This window comes from Callospermophilus lateralis, chromosome 17 (genome assembly GCF_048772815.1).
Source record: "Callospermophilus lateralis isolate mCalLat2 chromosome 17, mCalLat2.hap1, whole genome shotgun sequence".
Lineage (NCBI taxonomy): Eukaryota > Metazoa > Chordata > Mammalia > Rodentia > Sciuridae > Callospermophilus > Callospermophilus lateralis.
This window is the reverse complement of record NC_135321.1, coordinates 41,995,479-42,015,463: the sequence shown is the minus strand read 5'-3', so window position 1 is coordinate 42,015,463 and position 19,985 is coordinate 41,995,479. Positions and strand designations below refer to the sequence as shown.

The 19,985-nt window shown below is 38.0% G+C and overlaps 1 protein-coding gene across 1 annotated transcript in view; it reads right to left on the bottom strand.

The window, feature by feature from the left end:
- Nucleotides 1–19,985, bottom strand: part of Cdh2 (cadherin 2) — a 209,752-nt gene that overhangs the window by 21,300 nt on the left and 168,467 nt on the right. Inside the window, exons 8-14 of the mRNA XM_076836787.2 lie at nucleotides 19,270–19,407; nucleotides 18,425–18,610; nucleotides 15,845–16,098; nucleotides 14,430–14,572; nucleotides 10,713–10,946; nucleotides 10,184–10,417; nucleotides 7,913–8,052 (exon numbers count right to left, since the gene is read on the bottom strand). Coding sequence (XP_076692902.2) covers nucleotides 7,913–8,052; nucleotides 10,184–10,417; nucleotides 10,713–10,946; nucleotides 14,430–14,572; nucleotides 15,845–16,098; nucleotides 18,425–18,610; nucleotides 19,270–19,407 — 1,329 coding nt within the window. The remainder of the gene's footprint in view (nucleotides 1–7,912; nucleotides 8,053–10,183; nucleotides 10,418–10,712; nucleotides 10,947–14,429; nucleotides 14,573–15,844; nucleotides 16,099–18,424; nucleotides 18,611–19,269; nucleotides 19,408–19,985) is intronic.

Below are 19,985 nucleotides of genomic sequence, written 5' to 3'. Positions count from 1 at the left end.
GACCACGTTTCTAGATCTTTCCATTTTTGTAAAGGATTGGGAAACAAGAACTTTGTGTGAATTTTTTCAATTTTTGAATTCCGCTGGCTAAATGAAACACAGCCGTGGGCTGTGTATAAACAGACCCTAGGGTGTGAGCTGTTACTTTAAAGTGACACAGAATCCATCCTTCAGATGTTGGCATCCAAACCATCAGGGTGGCTATCAGGTGCTTTTTCTGGGTGTTCAGACCACCCCAGATGCCTAAACACTAGCCCTGAGCATATCTGTAGAATTTAAGAAATCAAATTTGCGGATTCAGGCAGAGTCCTCAGTTCTAGAATGTGCAACCCACCGTGTTCACTAGTCCAAAGGTGGGGGGAAATGGGGCAGCAGAAGGTATGAGAAGATTGACCTGAGATACATTGATGAGAGCCAAGAATCCCAGAGTGGTCAGGAGGAAACTCACACAGGACCTCTAGTTGGCCACTCGGCCCTTCCATCACATCCTGCGCTCTGATCAGTGTCAGTTTAATCTCCTTCGCTAACTCTGCCTGCAGAGATGACAAGCCCTGCTTCCCCAACACTCACACTGCTCCCAGGAGCCACTACCCATGGCCCAAAGGGCTTCTGCATGCATCCACTCATGGCCACTTGGGGTCCCCCACCATGAACAGCAGCACCTTCTGTCATAGACTAAGAGTCCCCACAACAGCCCATGGCTCTGGGAACCTTTCCAAGTCCAAGACTGAGAGCAAAAGAAGCTGCTGGGTGTCCTAGAGCCTGCTCCAAGGAGGGGACATGCCCACAGGCTGTGTTTTAATTGTTTTGTTGAACATGAGCTTTGCCCAGGTTGTTGTAAGATCTGGTGAACATACCAGCTTCTTTGGATGCAAGCACAGAAGGATTTAATCATCACTCTGCTACCTGATAACAGTGTGTGCCTACTTTTCTTACTGCTGCGAATGGAAGTCTAGTGAAATAATCATGGATGTAATACACTTAGTACAGTGTCTAACACACAGGGAACAACATATAGCAGCTTTTGCTAACTTGATGAGAATGATGCTGTCTGAGGTCAAGTGATTTAGGTAAGTCTTGAGTGTCCTAAACATCACCCAACAGGTAAGTGCTTGTTTAATATAAGAACAACCATAATAAAGTCTAGGCTTCAAAGAGCAAGGAGGAACTGTTTTATGTCCTGGGGCTAAAAGAGGAGGCTCCCAGGGAAGTGAGTGATCAGCTGTATTGTACATTCTCCCTGATTTTATTAGTGCTGCTTCTATGGAAGGAACTAGATGCAGAGATCACTGAGCGGGATACTGTATCTGCAACCAGCCCCACTGGCCAAAAGGGCACCGAAGGACATTTACTAATGAGGGTAATTAAACAGGACTCCAGATCCAACAAAAGGCCTGCTGGTGATAGCAAAGCAGATAAAGAAGAAACCTCGCCCTCTGAAGAGAGACTGGACATTATATTAAAAGTGTCTGCACAACAGCCAGATAATGCTCCTGCCAGAACCCACCCAAGGCCAGATTCAAAAAGGGCCCAACCCTGCCTCCTGAGCAGAATATCCACAAGTTCTGATGAATGTCTACTACACCCAAGAAAGGAAAAAAAGACACAGGGGTATTCTTTCTTTTCTTAGGCTCATCTTATTTTGCTAAGAAATAAGCAACCTTGTTATGTTAGGTGAAGTAAGCCAAGCTCAGAAGGTCAAGGTCATATGTTTTCTCTCATATGTGAACACTAGAGAGGAAAAAGGGAAAGAAAGATGTGTGTCTGCAGGTGGGGGAATCTCATGAAATTTAAAGGGAGATCAATAGAAGAAAGGGATGGGATGGGAAGGGGAGGGAGAAGGGGAAAGTATTGGGGAGTGAACTGGCCAAATTATATTGTTATATGTGGATTGTGTGTGTACGAATATGTATCAAAAAAATCCCATCATTATGTACAACTATAATGAGTCAATAAAAATGTGGAAAGAGAAAAAAAATGGGAATAAAGTAAGGGTTACTTAAAAAAATGGAAATTAGCAACCTTGGCATGGAACTTAAGCAGATAGAGATGCTAATCAAAGGCAGGGAAGATAAGGACTATCCTGGTGAAGGACTGTTTTGCTCTGATTTCTTTCTAATCAGTTGGTTGACAATAAGAAGGAAGAATAGGAGTTTCTGCTCAGCCAGTTTCAGGCTGACCTTGAGACGGTAGCTACAGACTTGCCCTTGTGATACCTAAAGTCATCCCTTGGCATTTACTGGCTTCCTGAACTGACCTCCGAGCCCCACCAATTCTCTAAAGTTGGATAAACAAAATGTGGTTAATTCTTATAAGAGAATACTATTCAGTGTTAGTAAAAGCAATCCATTAAAAGACTGTCTAACTCAGACACCAAGCAGAACAGACCTGTGTCTGGTTATCACAAATCATGCCCATATACTCTGGAATAATTCTCACCCACACCTTGAAGACACATGTGCTCTGTAAAATGATAGTTAAGTGTGATAAAAATTAATTATGACTTGTCTAGAATATAGCATCACACTAGTCCCATTTCCAAGGACTAAATCTTCAAAAATACTAATGAAAAGTATGAATTACACCATATTGCCTAAAAGGTTTAAAGCACACTACAAATAAATAGGATTCCTAACAGGGAGCCATGCATGAATTATGGAAGATAGATAGGTACAGTCCATTTCAACAAAGTTAGATTTCTCAGGAATTAACCATGATTTTAAGATTTAAAGTAAGAATGTCTCTTTAGACAATGAAGCACTTAGGTTAGATACACTTTAGGAAAGTAAGACTGTTAAATATTTTTTTTTCTCTTAAGGGAAAAAAAAATAACAGAATCCAACAAAAATCTTAGAAAAAACCTTGAATAATACTCTTACAGAATTGACTTTATCAGGTATCAAGACTTTAGAAAGTGACAATAATTAAAACAATATGGTATTAGACCAAAATTAGACAAACTGAGCAAGAAGCTGACCCACAGACCCACACTTGTATGATTATTTGCTTTGTGACAATGAACCATGATTACTTTTTTTTTAGTAAATATAGCTGGATATTCTAACAAACCCCCAGATTTCTGACCCATATCTTATACTAGATAGAAAATCAATTACAAATATATATAGAAGTTACAAAAGGCAAAATTATAACTACCTATCACAATTATGATAGGTAAAATTATAGAGCTTTAATAAGATAATATAAAGATATTTTCGGGGAATATTCATTACACTGAAATAGATACTAGTTTTCTTCAATAGGAAATAAAAACACTAAGCATGATGGGAATAAATAATAAAGTGGACTTGACTTCATCAAAATTAAAACTTTCTGCTCATCATAAGACACCATAAAGAGAACAAAAGAGTGAGCTACTGAATGAAAAGTTCCTTGCAATGCATTTATCTGACAAAGATTTCATTTCTATAAGGACCTCCTATAAATCAATAAGGAAAAAGAGACATTCCTATAGAAGAGTAGACAAGCTGAACAGAAACTTCATGAAAGATATCATCACCATGGGGCTTGGTACAGTGCTGAATGCCTCTAAACCCAGCAAATCAGGAGGCAGAGGTAGGAGGACCACAGATTTGAGGCTAAGCCTCAGCTAAAATTTAGTAAGATCTCGTCTTAATGTAAAAAGATTAAAAAGTCTGGGGATATAGGATGTAATTCAGTGGTACAGTGTTTCAATCCCCAAGCACCAAAACAAATGAATAAATAAAAATGACAACCAAAATACCAGGACAATCCCAATTAAATCTCAGTAAGACCCACAGCATTAGAGTGTCTTAAGTTAAAAAGACTAAAAAAAAAAAAAAAAAAAAAATCTAAGTGCTAAGGAAGAAGATGTGGGACAATTAGAAAATCCATACACTGTGGGAAGGAGATATGCAAAACTTACAGTTACTCTGGGAAACTGGCAGACTGTGCTCACTTTGCACACATGAACAAAAGAGAAATGCACCAAAAAACACATTCACAGCAATGTTCATAGGAGCTTTATTCATAATAACCCAACTGCACATACTCAAAGGTCCAGGTGCAATAGAATGATAAGTAATCATTATTTTAATGCTTAATTTTTACAACAGAATATTATTCCTCAATGGCAAAAAATGAACTACTTCTACAGACAATATAGAGGAATCTTGTGGGTAGGATGTTGAGTTACGGAAGCCAGCCCCAAATGTGCCAATGCTATATATTTATATAAAAGTAAAAAATAGGGAGTGCTAATCTATAGCGATAGAAATAATAAAGTGCTGGTTGCTTTTGGTAGCAGACCTATGATCTGGTTGGAGGTACAGAGGAAGCCCCATAGGCTCCTGCAGAGGTGGGTACATGAGTAGTGGGTACATTCAGACTTGCAGGAAGCCTTCTGCTTCTGGCTGGGCTATCTAGAAGGTCATGAGGCTCTTATTCACATTCTAGTGCCAAGAACAAGTCAGACAAGTTACCAAATCACAGTTTTGTGAAACCATTAAGAGAGCTGAGAACAAAATGAGGCCTCTCTGAACGAAAATATAGGACTGGACAAGCCCTTTCTAGGAGAGAGAGGACTGAGAGCTGCTTTTATCCCTGGAAAGGAATGAAGGGAAGAAAAAAAAAAAAAAGAAACTGCTGTTAAAAGGTTTAAGGATGAATCACTGAAAGTCTGAAGAACACTTCAGTGTTCCTGAGTGGACAGGCTTGATGCATCTGCGTCCCAAGGGAACTCGTGCCCTCCATTAACTCCTTCCCATGGACCTCTATTTAGTGCACAAGGGCATTCACCAAAGGTTGGGTGCAGGGCCCCAAAAGCGACATGTTCAGGAAGAAGTCTGGATCTGATAAATGCCACAGACTGGACGAGGGTGTTCAGCCAGAGACAGGAAGATGAGGTAGGACAGGGATGACCCACCCCAAGTGAGGGCAGCAACGTTGGGATGATGGTAATGAACGGATTTCATGAACCACCTTAGAAGTCGGGGAGGCAGAACCCAGGGTGTACATTCCTAAACTGCAAGTTTCATTCTGTTATTCTGAGGTAAGAATTAGGTGAATAACAAATGCATTTATACTGTTTTATTACAATTGTCTACAGTGAGGACTTACATAGGGAAATCAAAACAGAGGACCAAAGACAAGTGGAGGCTCTCGAGCTAAACTAAGATACCATCAATGAACCAAGAAGCTGCAAAGACACCCGAGGAAGACCAGTACTAAATAAATTAGCCATGGAATACAATGCAGAGAAAGTTCCAGAACAACCTTCAAGCTGCTTGACGAGTGGATAGGAAGCAACACATTCATGCCCAGGAGTTTATGTGGGAGCCTGCAAAACTTTAGAGATCAGGAAAGGGAGAGGTTGAAGATTTATGATGTTAATTCTAAGAAATCTTCATATTCTGCTTCATAAATTCCGAAGACACAAAACAGCAGTAAGTTAATGTTTCGTTGAGGTTTTATTCAGGTTGGTCAGGCATCATTATACTCCCAAATGCAGAGAACGGCACTTTTCCAAGGGACAAGGGCTTGCCCAGATGACTTGGGAAGGAAATTGGAACTGGATCGGTAGTTAGATCTTGGGCCAGTCTGACTCCTAGAGGCCCGTGCCTTTTATTTTTCTGAATTATTCTGTATCCCCTTCCCTCACAGGTTAAGTTGTACCATCTGATCTCAGGCATCATTCTGAGTGGAGGAAGTCAATAAAATAAATACATCTTTCCTGAAATAATTACAAGAGACCCTTATTAAACTATTTGTTGAAAGAATTGATGTGGACGGGAGAAAAAGATTCAGATCAGGTGACTCAGGTAACCTGGTCCACACTCTTAAGATGCTGGGAACTATTTTGGTCCTGCCTCTGGACCAGTTTTTGTGCAGCATCTAGTTATTACTTGGAGGCCTTGCAGTAATTACTATTTTTACTGAAGCTTCACTGAGTTGGTTTTAGGTTTATGCCTTGACATGAAAAAATAAAATAATGAAAATAGAAGGTTTCTGAGAGAATGTGATCAATATACATTTGTCGATCTTGAATACAGCCCAGGAAAGCAAAAAGGATAGATTAAGAATTAAGCCAAACATGAATTTCAAAATTCAAAGTCATTTATAAGGAAGAAACCCTGGGGTATATTTATGGAGCCATTTTAATTAGTCAGCATTCAAAACAGCTTTATACGCTCGAGTCAAGTTTTCAACATATTTTGAACAGGCATCTCTTCTAAATGAGAGAGTGGAGGTATTGTAAACCAAGCAAATGAGAAAATGTGAGTTTCGGTCCTGGCCATAAGAGTTACAAACTGGGAACAAATCACACAATTTTGTGCAAATATAAAAGGGTTAAAACAAGGATTAAACATAAGGGAGGGTATGAGCATGCTCTACAAAACACAAAGTGATGTATCATTTCCTCAAAGGAGTGAAAAAGCAAAAGAAACAATAAGTTTGTGAACATTTGCTTTTATTCAAGTCTACAGCCCTACTGATGATGTCTACCTATATATTTAAGACAAAGTACATTTTGATTTACTGATAATAATGCAAAACCCAATAATTCTGAGTTCTTTTCAGATTGCTATTGCTGGCTTTTGTTTTAGTAAGTAGAAATGACCAAGCTATCAAATGTATCTAGGCAACACCAGTCCTAATGATTTCTCTTGGCTTACATTAATATCTTCAGATAATTTCAAGAGCAAGTATATCAGAGCAGTCAAGTTATAATATATAGTATATAGTTTAGTCAGTGACATCAGAGAAACCTAAACTAAAATCCTCCATGTGTTACTTCCTGTTTTTTAGAATCCAACTTAGGTTTAGTTTTCTATCACTAAAAATATTCATAGTAACAACACAGGTTTTAAAGATTTAAAAGAATGACATTTAGTGTACTCAGCAGAATGTCTGGTATGTAGTATAGAACTTATAATGGTTAGCTATTAAAATGTCTAAAATGTTGTTTCTGAACACACAAAGTTGTTTGTTTTCCATGTATTGGTAATTTTCATCCTTTAAATGGTTTGCAGTTCCACAGGTACACAGTGATTCTGAAGCTTTTGTGATTTGATAGCAAGAAGGAAATTTTGACTGCTATTGAAACAACCACTATGAGCTAGACACCGTGATAGACACGATGGACACAAAGATGGCCTATGTTGTCTTTAACTTCAAACATTTCTCTGCGTGTGTAAGACCCTTGAAGGCAAATATTTGTTGGTTCTTCCCACCTCTGTATCATCTGAGATTAAAATCATGCCTGGAATACTAACTTTGCTTAGTAAATGGTTTGGAATGAATAGGTTTAGTGCTTTTTCTACCATACACACAAATATCTAGATCTCAAGGTAAAAACTGCTTTCAGTTATATTTCAAGTGACTAAATAAAAACTGTGAAGAAAAATATTTTCATTCGTACATATATTACAGAAATTGGGTTCAAATTCCAGGTTCCTGGAATCACCACTAGTGATTTTCTTACAGAAGAAATACAATGACATTTGGGGCTTTCAAAAAATTCAATAAATGTGTGGCACACAGAAAATAATTCATCAATTGACTGGTTCTGTGACAACAGAAAAGAAACCTGATGCCATTTTTCTTTCCCCATGTATTAACCCTTTCCCCACCATTTAATCCATATGGTCATAAAATTTCCTTTTAAAGATTCAAAATATTGGGGCTGGAGTTGTGGCTCAGCAGTAGAGTGCTTGCCCAGTATGTGCGAGGCCCTGCGTTCGATCCTCAGCACCACATAAAAATAAGTAAGTAAGATAAAGGTATTTGTCCAACTACAACTAAAAATGAAATATTACAAAAGAAAAGAGTTGAACTTGCCTTTCCTATATCTTCCATCCTCAGTTAACAGCAAGTGTAGAATGGATATAACTAACAAACAAACAAACAAAATATTCAAAATATTGCTCACCTGGTCTTCTTCTCCTCCACCTTCTTCATCATATTTTAAAATATTATCTCTTACGTCATCCTCTGGATCAATTAAAAGTTGTTTGGCCTGGCGTTCTTTATCCCGGCGTTTCATCCATACCACAAACATCAGAACGAGGACTAGATAGGAACACAGTAATTGCATCATTTGGAAGACAGAGCTATCTAATCATGTCTGCAACACTAATAATTTATATATAAAAGGGTCAAAGGCTTGTAATCTATTTCCTACCCTGTTACTTATTTCTGGCCTCATAGACTTAAAGAAACAAGTCAAGGCAGGACTGAGCATTGGGTTCAGTTTGTGACCACTTGGGCTCCATGATCTGGTATCCTGCAAACCCCTTTGGGTAAACATCCTTGTCCTCAATTTCATTTGCTTAATGCAGATTAGTCTCTCATCATTATAATTCTAAATTCACAGAAAATGGCACTTCTGCAGGGCATGGTGGTGGACACCTGTAATCCTAGTGGCTCAGGAGTCTGAGATGGGAGGATTGAGAGTTCAAAGCCAGCCTCAGCAATGGCAAGGCACTTAGCAACTCAGTAAGACCCCCTAAATAAAATACAAAATAGGGATGGGGTGTGGCTCAGTGGTTGAGTGCCTCTGAGTTCAATCCCTGGTACAAAAAAAAAGGTACTTCTCTGGTGTGACAAGGTGGCAAGTGCTTGTTTAGATGATTTGGGTAAAACATTGAAGCTAGATCAGGAATAGCATCTTGAGATTTTCCTTGACTCCCAAGGGCTGTGTTTTCCTGCCACACTATTCTACATTTTCTGTTCTATCAAAATTCATGTTTCAGCTAAGAAGGCGAGGGGATTAGTTTGAGCACTAAAATAATATTAGGCTTTCATGCTTCACACTTATGTGCCAGGACTGGAACCATAAATTTTCCAGAGTTGATGTTAAAATCAGCACCAATTCATTTTCCTTCAAAATGCCACAGTCACTTCTCCATGCCTCAATCCATCATACCTAAGTCTTTCTTGATAAGGCTGGCATCTACGCCACGTTTCAGTGGAAAGTGAAACTCGTCCCTAAGTGCACATCTAGGAATGAGCTCTGTCTAAAATCTGAGGGTATCGGTTTACATCCTGAAACAAAAGATTTAATGACTCCTATTTGAGCACATTTTTATTATTGGCCATAAAAGTAAATATCCTCCTTTTAAAGCCAGATACATGATCTCATTTGCCATTGTTCCAGGGCTAAATCTAGCAAGTGGATTATTAGTATAGCATGCAGGTTTCAAATTATAGCCAAAGTAGTCTCCACACAGGAAGTAAAAAATGCTCAGGCTTCTATAGTAATTGCTTAGAATAAAGGGACAGAATTCTAAATTACCAGAACACTTGTAAATGGAGGAAACATAAAAGAAATGGCCAACATTTTCAAGAAAGTGATTGGTGCATAAGCATGATCGCACAATAAACTAAGTCCTGCTGCTATTCCACAATAAAACACAAGGCCCAGGCAATTTCTTCTTTTAACCTGCATGCTTAGAAGTGGTTCCTAAAGTACTTTCCAGTGGTTAATTTCTTGCATTCCACTGAACCAAAGATTGCCAAGTATCTTAAAAAGGAGCAATTCCTTAATCTATACTTCCTCTAAAGACAGACAATTTATTGAGCTGTGTAATCATTTCTATTATCAAATGTGCTGTGTGTGAAGTACAATCTCTCACTATTTGGTGCAGCCCTTCAGAAACAAATACCTTGATCCTCGCATGACTGGAGCAGGCTGCTGACTGTGCTTTGTACGAAGGAAAGTGAAGTAAAGCAATATACTTATTTTCCTAAATCATCAACCACATGCCATAAATTCATACTCAAATCATAAGATAAGTGCTCAACCTTGGGACTGTTTAACATTTTTCTATGAAAAGAGTTTTACAGCTCCCCAAGCAATCAGCATCAGAAAATGGCAAGAGGGCATGGAAGAAGTATTCTGGGGAGGCTTGTTGCAAACCTGTAAGTGCTTGGAAGAATGCTCCAAGGCTTTCCATTCTCAGGTGGACTTGGCAGTCCTGTTTATGATTGAAGAGGCAATGCTCAGAGGTCAAGGAGAGCTTACTCCCAAGACAATGCTCAGAGGTCAAGGAGAGCTTACTCCCAAGTCAAGACAGGACTGAGCATTGGGTTCAGTTTGTGACCACTTAGGTTACTTTGTAGGGCAACAGCAGTAAGTTCCTTTGCTGAACATCCCAGAAGCCAAAGGAATTAACACCCAAGAGATGACACTAGTACTTACTGAGGAGGATGATGATACACAGCAGGATGGCAATGATGGCCCCCGTGCCAAGCCCTGCGCCCACGATCCGGTCCACATCTGTGCAGTCTCCATTTGAGTCACACTGGCAAACCTTCACTCGGAGGATGGAAATATTGGACTTGGGAGGATTACCGGAATCTGTGATTATGATGGGAACTTCATAGATCCCAGCTTCAAGAAATTTGATCTTTAAATTGAGCTGAGCAAAATCACCTGTATAAAAAGAGGAAAAATACAGTTTGATAATCAATACCTAATGCAACAAAAACACAGCCTTTTCCAGAATGTGTCTCCTACCTGACTGTATACATAAAGAGAATCACAATGCTGCTGCATTATGAAAACATTTTTTTTTGCTTCAAGAGCTCTTAATATTTTACTTAAACTTTAAGTAGCTTTTAGAATATATTTAATGAGAAGATTATGAAGCACATAAAAATTAACTTTTCATATCAGGTTTCAAAACCTCTCAACTGCACATATATTCAAATAATTAACCTGTTCTTACCATTAAGCCGAGTGATGGTCCAATTTCTCTTAATAGTCACAGGAGATAAAGGAAGATCAAAAGCAAATGGTCCAGCATTTGGATCGATGTCATAATCAAGTGCTGTGATGTTAATTGAATTGGGGTCTGGAGTTTCACAAGTCTCTGCCTCTTGAGGTAACACTTGAGGAGCATTGTCATTAATATCAAGTAAATAGATTTGCAGCGTTCCTGTTCCACTCATAGGAGGAATTCCTAAAAAGGGAGGAAAAATTACAATGGATGCTGAACAGTTCTCTCCAATAAGTCTCAATTACAGTGAAATTCTCAAACGTCCAGCCTTCTTACCCTAATCACTGTGTTACCCTGGAAAAATCTAGCTGTCACAGTATCTGAATGGACTGTTTCAGAACAAGTCCACTTCTTTCTTCCCTCTTGGCATGACCTTGAACTGCCATGCTATGGTGTAGGGAGTGAGCATGGTGACAACAGGGCTCTATGGGATCCCACACTTTTCCTGGCCCTGTTGTCCATTACTCAGGGTCTGTGCACATTACACTCCTCCAGGCACTGTGTGCAATGTCAGAAGCAGGACAAAGGCTCAAGAGATTGTGGACCCTAGCCTTTGGACGGAGAACTAAGACATGTGTGCATGAAAGAACACAAGGGTGCTTTGAAAGCTCAAAAATGACTCTGACCTAATACAATACTCTACAGACAAATAATACAGAACCACAGGTCTCATTTGGGGAAGGAACATCTTAGGGGAGAGAAGTGATAGTTATTGATCAGTCAACTACTTAGGAAGATCGGATGGCTTTCTTTGTATTATTTTGTTGTAATCCAACAAAGCAGGTTTGAACAGATGAGGAACCTTGGTCTCTGTAAATTGCTTATGGCTACATACTATTATATATAAGTGGGTTGTTACTAAAGGTTGCTCTGCCTGGCCCCAAATCCATTCTCATTCCACTATAAAATGTCTTTACCATCTCATATGATAATTCTGTCTTCTGCCCATATTATAAATATTCATGCATAAATAATAAATAATATGTATATAAAATAGTTTATTAATAGTAGTACATATTGAAGCCCAGAGATTTAGGTGACCTGCTCAGGGTAATGCAATGAGGAAGGTACACATGCACATGTCATTCTGAGCTGGGAATAAGTAAAAATCTCTACCACCCTCTGTGAAGAATATCACAGTTCTGAGAACATAGAGAACTTAGAGTGGAAGGCAGGGTGTCTGTTCCAATTTCCCTATACTGTCACCATCACTATGATATTTGACAGTTTGAAGAACTTTTACATTCATTATCACATTTAAGATTACTTAACTCTTACAACAACTTTACAGAATAAGCAACAGTCAAACAATTTAATAATAATGAAACCATGGCACAGAGAGAATATAAGAACTCGCCCAATCATTATGGAGCAGAACTGACGCTCTATATCCAGCTTTGTGATTTAAATTGAAATGCACATGCAAAGTGTCCCGGCTTTGTAGACTGAAAGCTCACTTCTCTCTCATATCAAATAACCTTCCAATTAGAACAAAAATCACCTGGGTGAATGAAAAATCTGGCAGGCACTTACAACCAACATACATGTCACTTTATATGTAAATCTTTATATCACGACATTATGGTTCAAGATACATTACTTTAAGTTCTAATGTAGAGGACAGCTACTATTTCCATGCAACGAGGAAGCATAAAACACACTAGTGCTCAGAAAAATCAAGAGTCAAATGTTTTGTATGCAGGAGCTAGAGCAAAATAAGGGGGGACTGTGGTAGGGGACCAGATATCATAAAGATATAGGGAAGGTCAGTGGAGTAGAAGAAGGAGATCGAGATAGAAGGAGGAGGAATGGAAAAAGGGAAGAGATGTGGAATGATTTAACAAAAATCACACCATGTGCATAAATATAAATATACCAGAAGAATTCCATGTTTATGTAGAAAGCACCCACCAAAAGTAAATAAATAAGCAAGTGAAAGGAAGAAGGAGAATAGGGGGAAAGAAAGGAAAGAGGGAAATTGGAGACGATGGGAACAAAAAATGGAATAAATTCCATGGATATGATTTTGTCAACATGAACTCAAATGTATAAATATAATGCTCCAAAGGAAAAAAACCTCCAAAGCAATGCTTTGAGGTACACTGGCAGAGGCTGTTTCTACAGAGGTCCAACTCTCAACATTTGAACAGTCATGTGTCATTGGAAAGGATAAGAAATAGTGTTTTGGCTCTGTCGACACATGGATTTCCTTCAGATCGCAATCTCATTGAATCTTATTATACAGGATTTGGAAACGTTCATTGAGATAGGTCTTATCAAAAGTGTTGACAGGCAATGTTTTTCAAACGGCATATCCTGCCCGCCAATTTAAAGGTTATTTTTATTAAACATTCCCATTACAGAATAACACTAAAATATTTTAAAACATGGTTGTGATTCAGTTTTGAAACCACTCAAAAATAGAAGAAATGTTTATTGAAGTGGTTAGTTTGTGCCAGGTACAATTTTCTATGTAGAAGTCACTCTATTTCCCTCAAAACATTACAGAGCGAATACCATTATGTGCATTTACCAACAAAAACATCAGAAAGCAAAGGAAAGAGATTAAACCCCATCACCAATCATATGCTAAGACAGTCGGAGAGGTGGAGATAGGCCCTGGGGATCAGGCAGAACTCCAGAGCTTCCATTCTCAAGCACATGTTAAACTGAATGCTAACAAAACCAGAAAGTTCATCATCAAGTTTCATATGTTCCTTTTATATTAGATATCTATATGTCTAATATAAATTAGATATATAGATATCTATATGTCTAATATAAATTAGACATATAGATATCTATATATCTAATATCTTATATATTAGATATCTAAAAAAGGGGGATTACCTATATCTCAACCAACTCAGAGACCCGCAAAGAAAATACGAAAGGTGTCAGAGTATCTCTTCTAAAATCCAACACCCTGATGCTCACATTCTCACTTCTCTCAATTTACACCCTAAATTAAGAGCTTCCTGATGCATGGCACACAATGGCGGAGAGTCAGAAATAGGACAATTGCTACAGACACATATACTGATGGCAATAAACAGACTGACTACAAGAAATATAAAAAGACCAACTCAAAAAACACAGAGACTGTCGGGTGTGGTGGTGCACTCCTGTAATCCCAGTGGCTTGGGAGGCTGAAGCAGGAGGATAGCAAGTTCAAAGCCAGTCTCAGCAAAAACGTGAGGTGCTAAGCAATTCAGTGAGAACTTGTCTCTAAATAAAATATAAATAGGGCTAGGGATGTGGCTCAGTGGTCGAGTGCCCTTGAGTTCTATCCCTAGTACCTAAAACAACAACAAAAACAACCACAAAAACACATGAGTCTGGGGACACTGATGGTTGACTGGAGCTGTAGTAAATCAGGTATCAAAGTGTGGCAGGACAGAACAGGAATGTTTATAATCAGTATACCAGGCTACCATGGAAGGTGTGCATCCAGAGAACATTCATTAAACACAAGAAGGTCCACAAGGAAATGAAAAAAAAAAAATTTTTTTTTTTTTTTTAAATTGGGGCCTAAGAGCAATAAAGGTCCATTTTCTTGTCAATATGGTATTATAGAAAAATCATGGTTTGTATGCATGTATGATGAGGCTCTACTCTCTTTAACCAATGTACAGGATAATACCACAAATATATTTAATTACATACCATTGTCAGAAGCAAGGAAAGTAGCATTATATATATTGTTTTTCACATTTGGCGATTCTCTGTCTAAAACAGCAATTGTAGTGATTTGGCCATTCACAGGATCTATTTTTAGCCAATTGGCAGGATCAGATAATTTTGTGTATCTACAAAATGAAAGTGCAGTAAGTTTAATTTTTTTTTTTGATGTGAAGCTTAAAAGATAACACATATTTTACAGGTTTAATTGCAAAAATACAACCAGCTCATTAACTTGCATTTTTGTAGATGATGGTTAGAAAGAGAGCTTTAACATGGAAAATATTTCTGTGGCAGTGATTTTGGGAGGTACATATAGGTTGTGTTTGGTCAGTCATGCAGGAAACATTCCATAGATATTTGAGGTACAAGACAAAGAGCATAATCTCCCTAGCGTGCATTAAGGTAGTCTGGACAGATTTCAATGGAGGTTCTTGTCTACTTCAACAGATATAAAATGTGCAGATAAACGGCTCAAATATACTTTCCAAATAAGCAGTAGATCTAATATATAGGACTTAAGAGAAATTATAAAAGAAATTGAATTTGATATCACAGACCACTCCTAACTGGTTTCACCACCTTATCACGGCAGAGATGAATCTCACTGAAGAGATCCCTTATAATTCCATTCCTACTAGGATCTCCCACACTGGGCCAAGCTTCTGAGCTATATCCTTTCAAACAAGTCCCACAAGCTCCAGTTTGTATGAGCAGAGCGATCAGCTTAAATTCTATTTTTACTGGAGGTAGGAGGTGAACATTTCAAGGTCAGATAACCAATGTACAGTTTGGAAGAATGTGCTATATTTTGAGAAGTAAAAATTGTAGGATTTCAATACAACTATTAATTAACTATTTAAGTATGTTGGTGTCAACGTATGAAGAAATAGAGGATAAATGCAGTTATCTGTTAACTTCAGTTTGGAAGAAAGTTAAATAATAAATTGCCAGCTAATTTTAAGAATTACCATCATGAGCTACAGATAACAGTTTCATGGGGTTGTGCTTTGCCCGTCATCCATTCATTTATCAGGAAGGACAAATTAGATTTTGCTGAGGTTGGAAATCTTCACAGATACATTTTATAAGTTCACTGCACAGGTAAGGAATAAAAATAATTAACTCCTCGATTTTGGTTTGGGCATAAGTTTCATTTTCTTCCCGACATGAAGGAGAGATAAATGTCATAAGCTTCTGAAAGTTCTCTTTTTACTGACTGTACAACTTTTTGAGGTGTTCAGTTTAAAAGCACAGGCTAAATAATTACCTTCTCTTAAAAAAGGAAAGGGGTAGAAATAAACAAAGGAAATTTTTTTTCTTCAATTGATACACAAACAGTAAATTAAATAAATTTTATGCATGACACAGAATGGAATACCATAAGCAGCATTTCATACCTAATATTCTGCTGCATATATCGATCTGGGTCCTGAGCAGTGAATGTTGTCAACATGGTACCTGCGTGAAGACCTTCTTCTTGGCGAATGATCTTGGGATTGGGGGCAAAATAAGGGTTCTCATTTACATCGATAACTGTGACAGACACAGTTGCAGTGGACTGAGGTGGGTGCTGGATTCCTTTGGCTAATGGCACTTGATTTTCTGCAGCAACAGTAAGGACAAACATCCTATTTGTTTCAAAGTCGATTGGCTGGAAAAAGAAAAGATAAAAAGAAAATCATATTTTTCAGAACTAAGAATATTTACATTCTGCGCTTCATTCTATTAATTCCATTTCTCAAACTTTACTTTTTTTTTTTTTTTTTAATTCACTGCACAGTGAAGTTCCTCTCAACTTTCTGGAAAATATGACTTAGCCTGGTCAATGACTGAAATACTTATGCAACTTTAAGCTACTTATAAACCTTGGGTACTTCAAAGATTTACGTTCACCAAATAATGTGCATTACTGCTGCATGGATTTATTTATTTAGGTATATCTAAACAGTGATTATTTTTAAAAATAGCATTGGGATCAAAAATACCAACTAATATGAAGTCAGATAAGAGCATAGGGTCTGCGCTCTCACACATTGGTATAAGATCAGTCCTCATCCAGGGAAGCTTTCCCCAGTCTGTGATACACTAAAAAACAAACAAACAAAAACCCCAGGAAATCTGATCTTTTTTCATAAAGCTGAAATTTATGAATAGTTTAAGTATATTTCATAATTTGAAGTACAATTTGAAATACAAATGTGTACATACGAACACACTTCCTTTTAAAATAAAAGTGATTTTTGGTGGAAGGCTTTTTTCCCTTATTTAGCAAACTAAAATAATTTTGAGTGTTTTACTGGTATGTAAAAATCACAAATCTAAGGACAACACTCAAGATTAATGCAATGCACAAATAACCCTTCTTATAAATATTTACTTCCAAAGTCCCATTGAATTCCATATCAGGTACAACCAGAAGAATGGGGAGTTATACTCTTTATATGTATAATATGTCAAAATACATTCTACTGTCATGTATAACTAATAAGTAAAAATTAAAAAAATACAAAAAATAAAGTCCCATTGAATCCTGCTGTCACAAGAATGTTATGGGAATCAAGTGACCAAATGGAACTTTCCCTTAATTTCCCTTTATCACCTTTTAGTGAAGGTGCAAACAGGCAGAACTGTGTGGTAATAACAGGGAAAGAAAGAACACAGAGAATCTTGAACCTTGATGGTAGCCCAAGAATGATAAAGAGCTGCAGGTCACGAAAAAGCTACATCATTAGCATCAACTGTACCAGTTTCTTAACCTAGATCACTTCCTCACGTCTTGAAACATAGTTTTCTTCTCTCACTCCCAAGTCTGCAGCTCAACTTTCCTTTCCTCAAGTGTTTCCAACAAGACAGAGAAGAAGCCAGAAAAGAAGACCGCAGTATCTTGAGGGGATCGCATGAACCACTCCACTGTCCTGTCGTGACATTTATTTGTGCTTCCTGGCATTGGCACAGTTCTGAGTTCTTCAAAGCATACAAAACTCATTCATCCCTCACAAAAGTGCCATGACTTAGGTGCTGTCATCACAGCCCCACTTTCTGCATGAGGAATTTGAGGTTAACAGAGGTTAAATAACCAGCCATGATCACACAAGTGTCAAGAGCAGAGCTGGAATTTGAACACAGACAGCTGGGTTCTGGGAGTGGTGCTCTTGATCACTAACTTTCAAAACCACATCTCAGTCGACTCATGCACATAGTGTACATGGTTGTTGGCAACTAGTACCTTGATGCACATTTCCCTGTGAAGCCAGCACCTGGGTGTACTTACAAACTAAGAGTGTTTAGGTGAGAGGCAGAGTAATATATTTCTTCACTGGGTAGGGATGATCAGCGGAACCAACTTATACATTACAGCTATGCATTATTATACCTGAAGAACATTCCCTCTGCATTTGGCACCAAATTGTTTTGTTTGGAGTCCTCTCTTTTTCTCTCTTTTGTCAATTAAAAATAGAAGAATCAGTTTCTTGAAGTTTTGAAAAAAAATTATTTAAAATAGCAATGTAAACACAAGACCTTTTTAAAACATAGGCTCTTTTCTTGCCTGCTCATTCCACGTTACTTCTGTGATATTTTCTGGTTCACTCCCTACCTGCCAATATTTTCAACAGCTGTAACCACGAGGAATGTAGGTGTGGTGCATCATTTTTCACAGGTATCAACTGAGGATCAGAACTTACAGATGTAAAATATCACTAATACATCAATTATATTGATAATCAGTGTTATTGAGATCAGTCTCGTCTTCAGATTGGTAAGTCTGTCCAAACAATGGGGAATACCTTTATTAGCCTCAACCTCAGCATAAATTAAACCATAAAACATAACCTACCAAATAAATATGAATTCCAGATTTAGAGATGTTTTGGGGAAAAGAAGACCCTGAGATTTAATAGCAAAATGATACAGTAGGGGCAAATCTACTGCTCACTGCCAAGAGGCTGTCAGAGATCAATGCCCTGAAGAACACTTACTTTTACCACGGTGACTAACCCGTCGTTGCTGTTAGGGTCGGTCTGAATGGCAAACCTTCCTGTAGGATCTCCACCACTGATTCTGTACACTGCGTTCCAGGCTGGCGTATGGGGCTGATCCTTATCAGTCACAGTTAAATTAGCTACAATGACATCCACCCTGTTTTCAGGTACTTCACCATAGAACTACAAGAAAGACAGATGTCAGTCAGAGGAGTGACGTGGACCACTGGAGGACAAGTTGTCTTGACAAACACACCACCCAGATTTAACTGCTCCATTAAATCTAAATTATCTACACTAAATGGGGAGATTGGTAATGCAGGTAATCATAGAATTTATGCTTGACTTTAAAAATACTATAACACATTTTAGCCCCCATTTTTATTTTGCAAATTATGTTGCAGTTCCATTACTATTAAAATTAGCAACCACTTATGAGTATCTGGGCGATTAATATGGGGTTAGGGGAAAGGATTTGTCTATGGAAATAATTTTACTTTGATATAGATAATTACATACTCAAGAAGGAGCATCAATCAGTCATGTAGTTCACACACCTGAAAATGTTTGTAAGTATTTTGGTATAACAGCACCCAGTCTTTTAAGAATGTTTGTTCCAGGCAGCATATTTTAACATTTTTAACAATGATCTTGAAGATGAGGAAGAAAACTACTGAGATGCCTGAGTTAAAGCCCTGGTGACATAAGCCCCTGATCCAGTGGCCATTCTACACTCAGGTTAAGCAAGTTCCACTTCTATTTAACACATTTATTATTCATGACAAAACTTCTCCATAATGGACCACAGACCTGAAGTTCCTTGAGCGGCAGGCCATACTTACTGTCATGGCAGTAAACTCTGGAGGATTGTCATTGACATCTGTCACTGTGATGACGGCCGTAGCTGTGTTTGAGAGACCGTATGTGGGATTGCCTTCCATGTCTGTAGCTTGAATTATTAACGTATACTGTTGCACTTTCTAAAAAGACATAAAGATAACAACCTAAATGAAACTAATTCCTCAAGAAGACATAACAGTTGTTCTGTGAATGGCTCTTTATTACATAGGGAAAGCACAGCATCATTCATTCTGATGAGCATTGCTTGAAATTTCCCAAGTGCAGTTTACTTTAACTTACAAAGCACAGGTCTGGTCTTTGTCTAAAGAGATTTAACTGTGTATATGCACTTCTCCTCACAGTGAGGAATGCGCTGCAGATGTGTGAAATTCACAGCTAAGCTAAAACCTCCATCTGGTTCAACCTTTCCCTTTTCTTCACTGGTCTGTAATCAAGCATTCCAGTCTTTTGATTTGTATTTACTTTCTCATGTGTTAAATTTCTACCCAGTTTAGGACACTGCAGAAGCTCAAGAGAGGGGAAAGAAAGCATACATAATTTACAATATATGCAGGCTTTCCTTTTACATATTTTTATATATGCAACTTCTGTTATAAGAGGGTTGATAGGATATTTCCCTCTAATCCTCACTAATGCATAATATTCAAAACTACATAGGAAAAATATATTCTTTTTTTCCAGTTGTCAGCAGACCTTT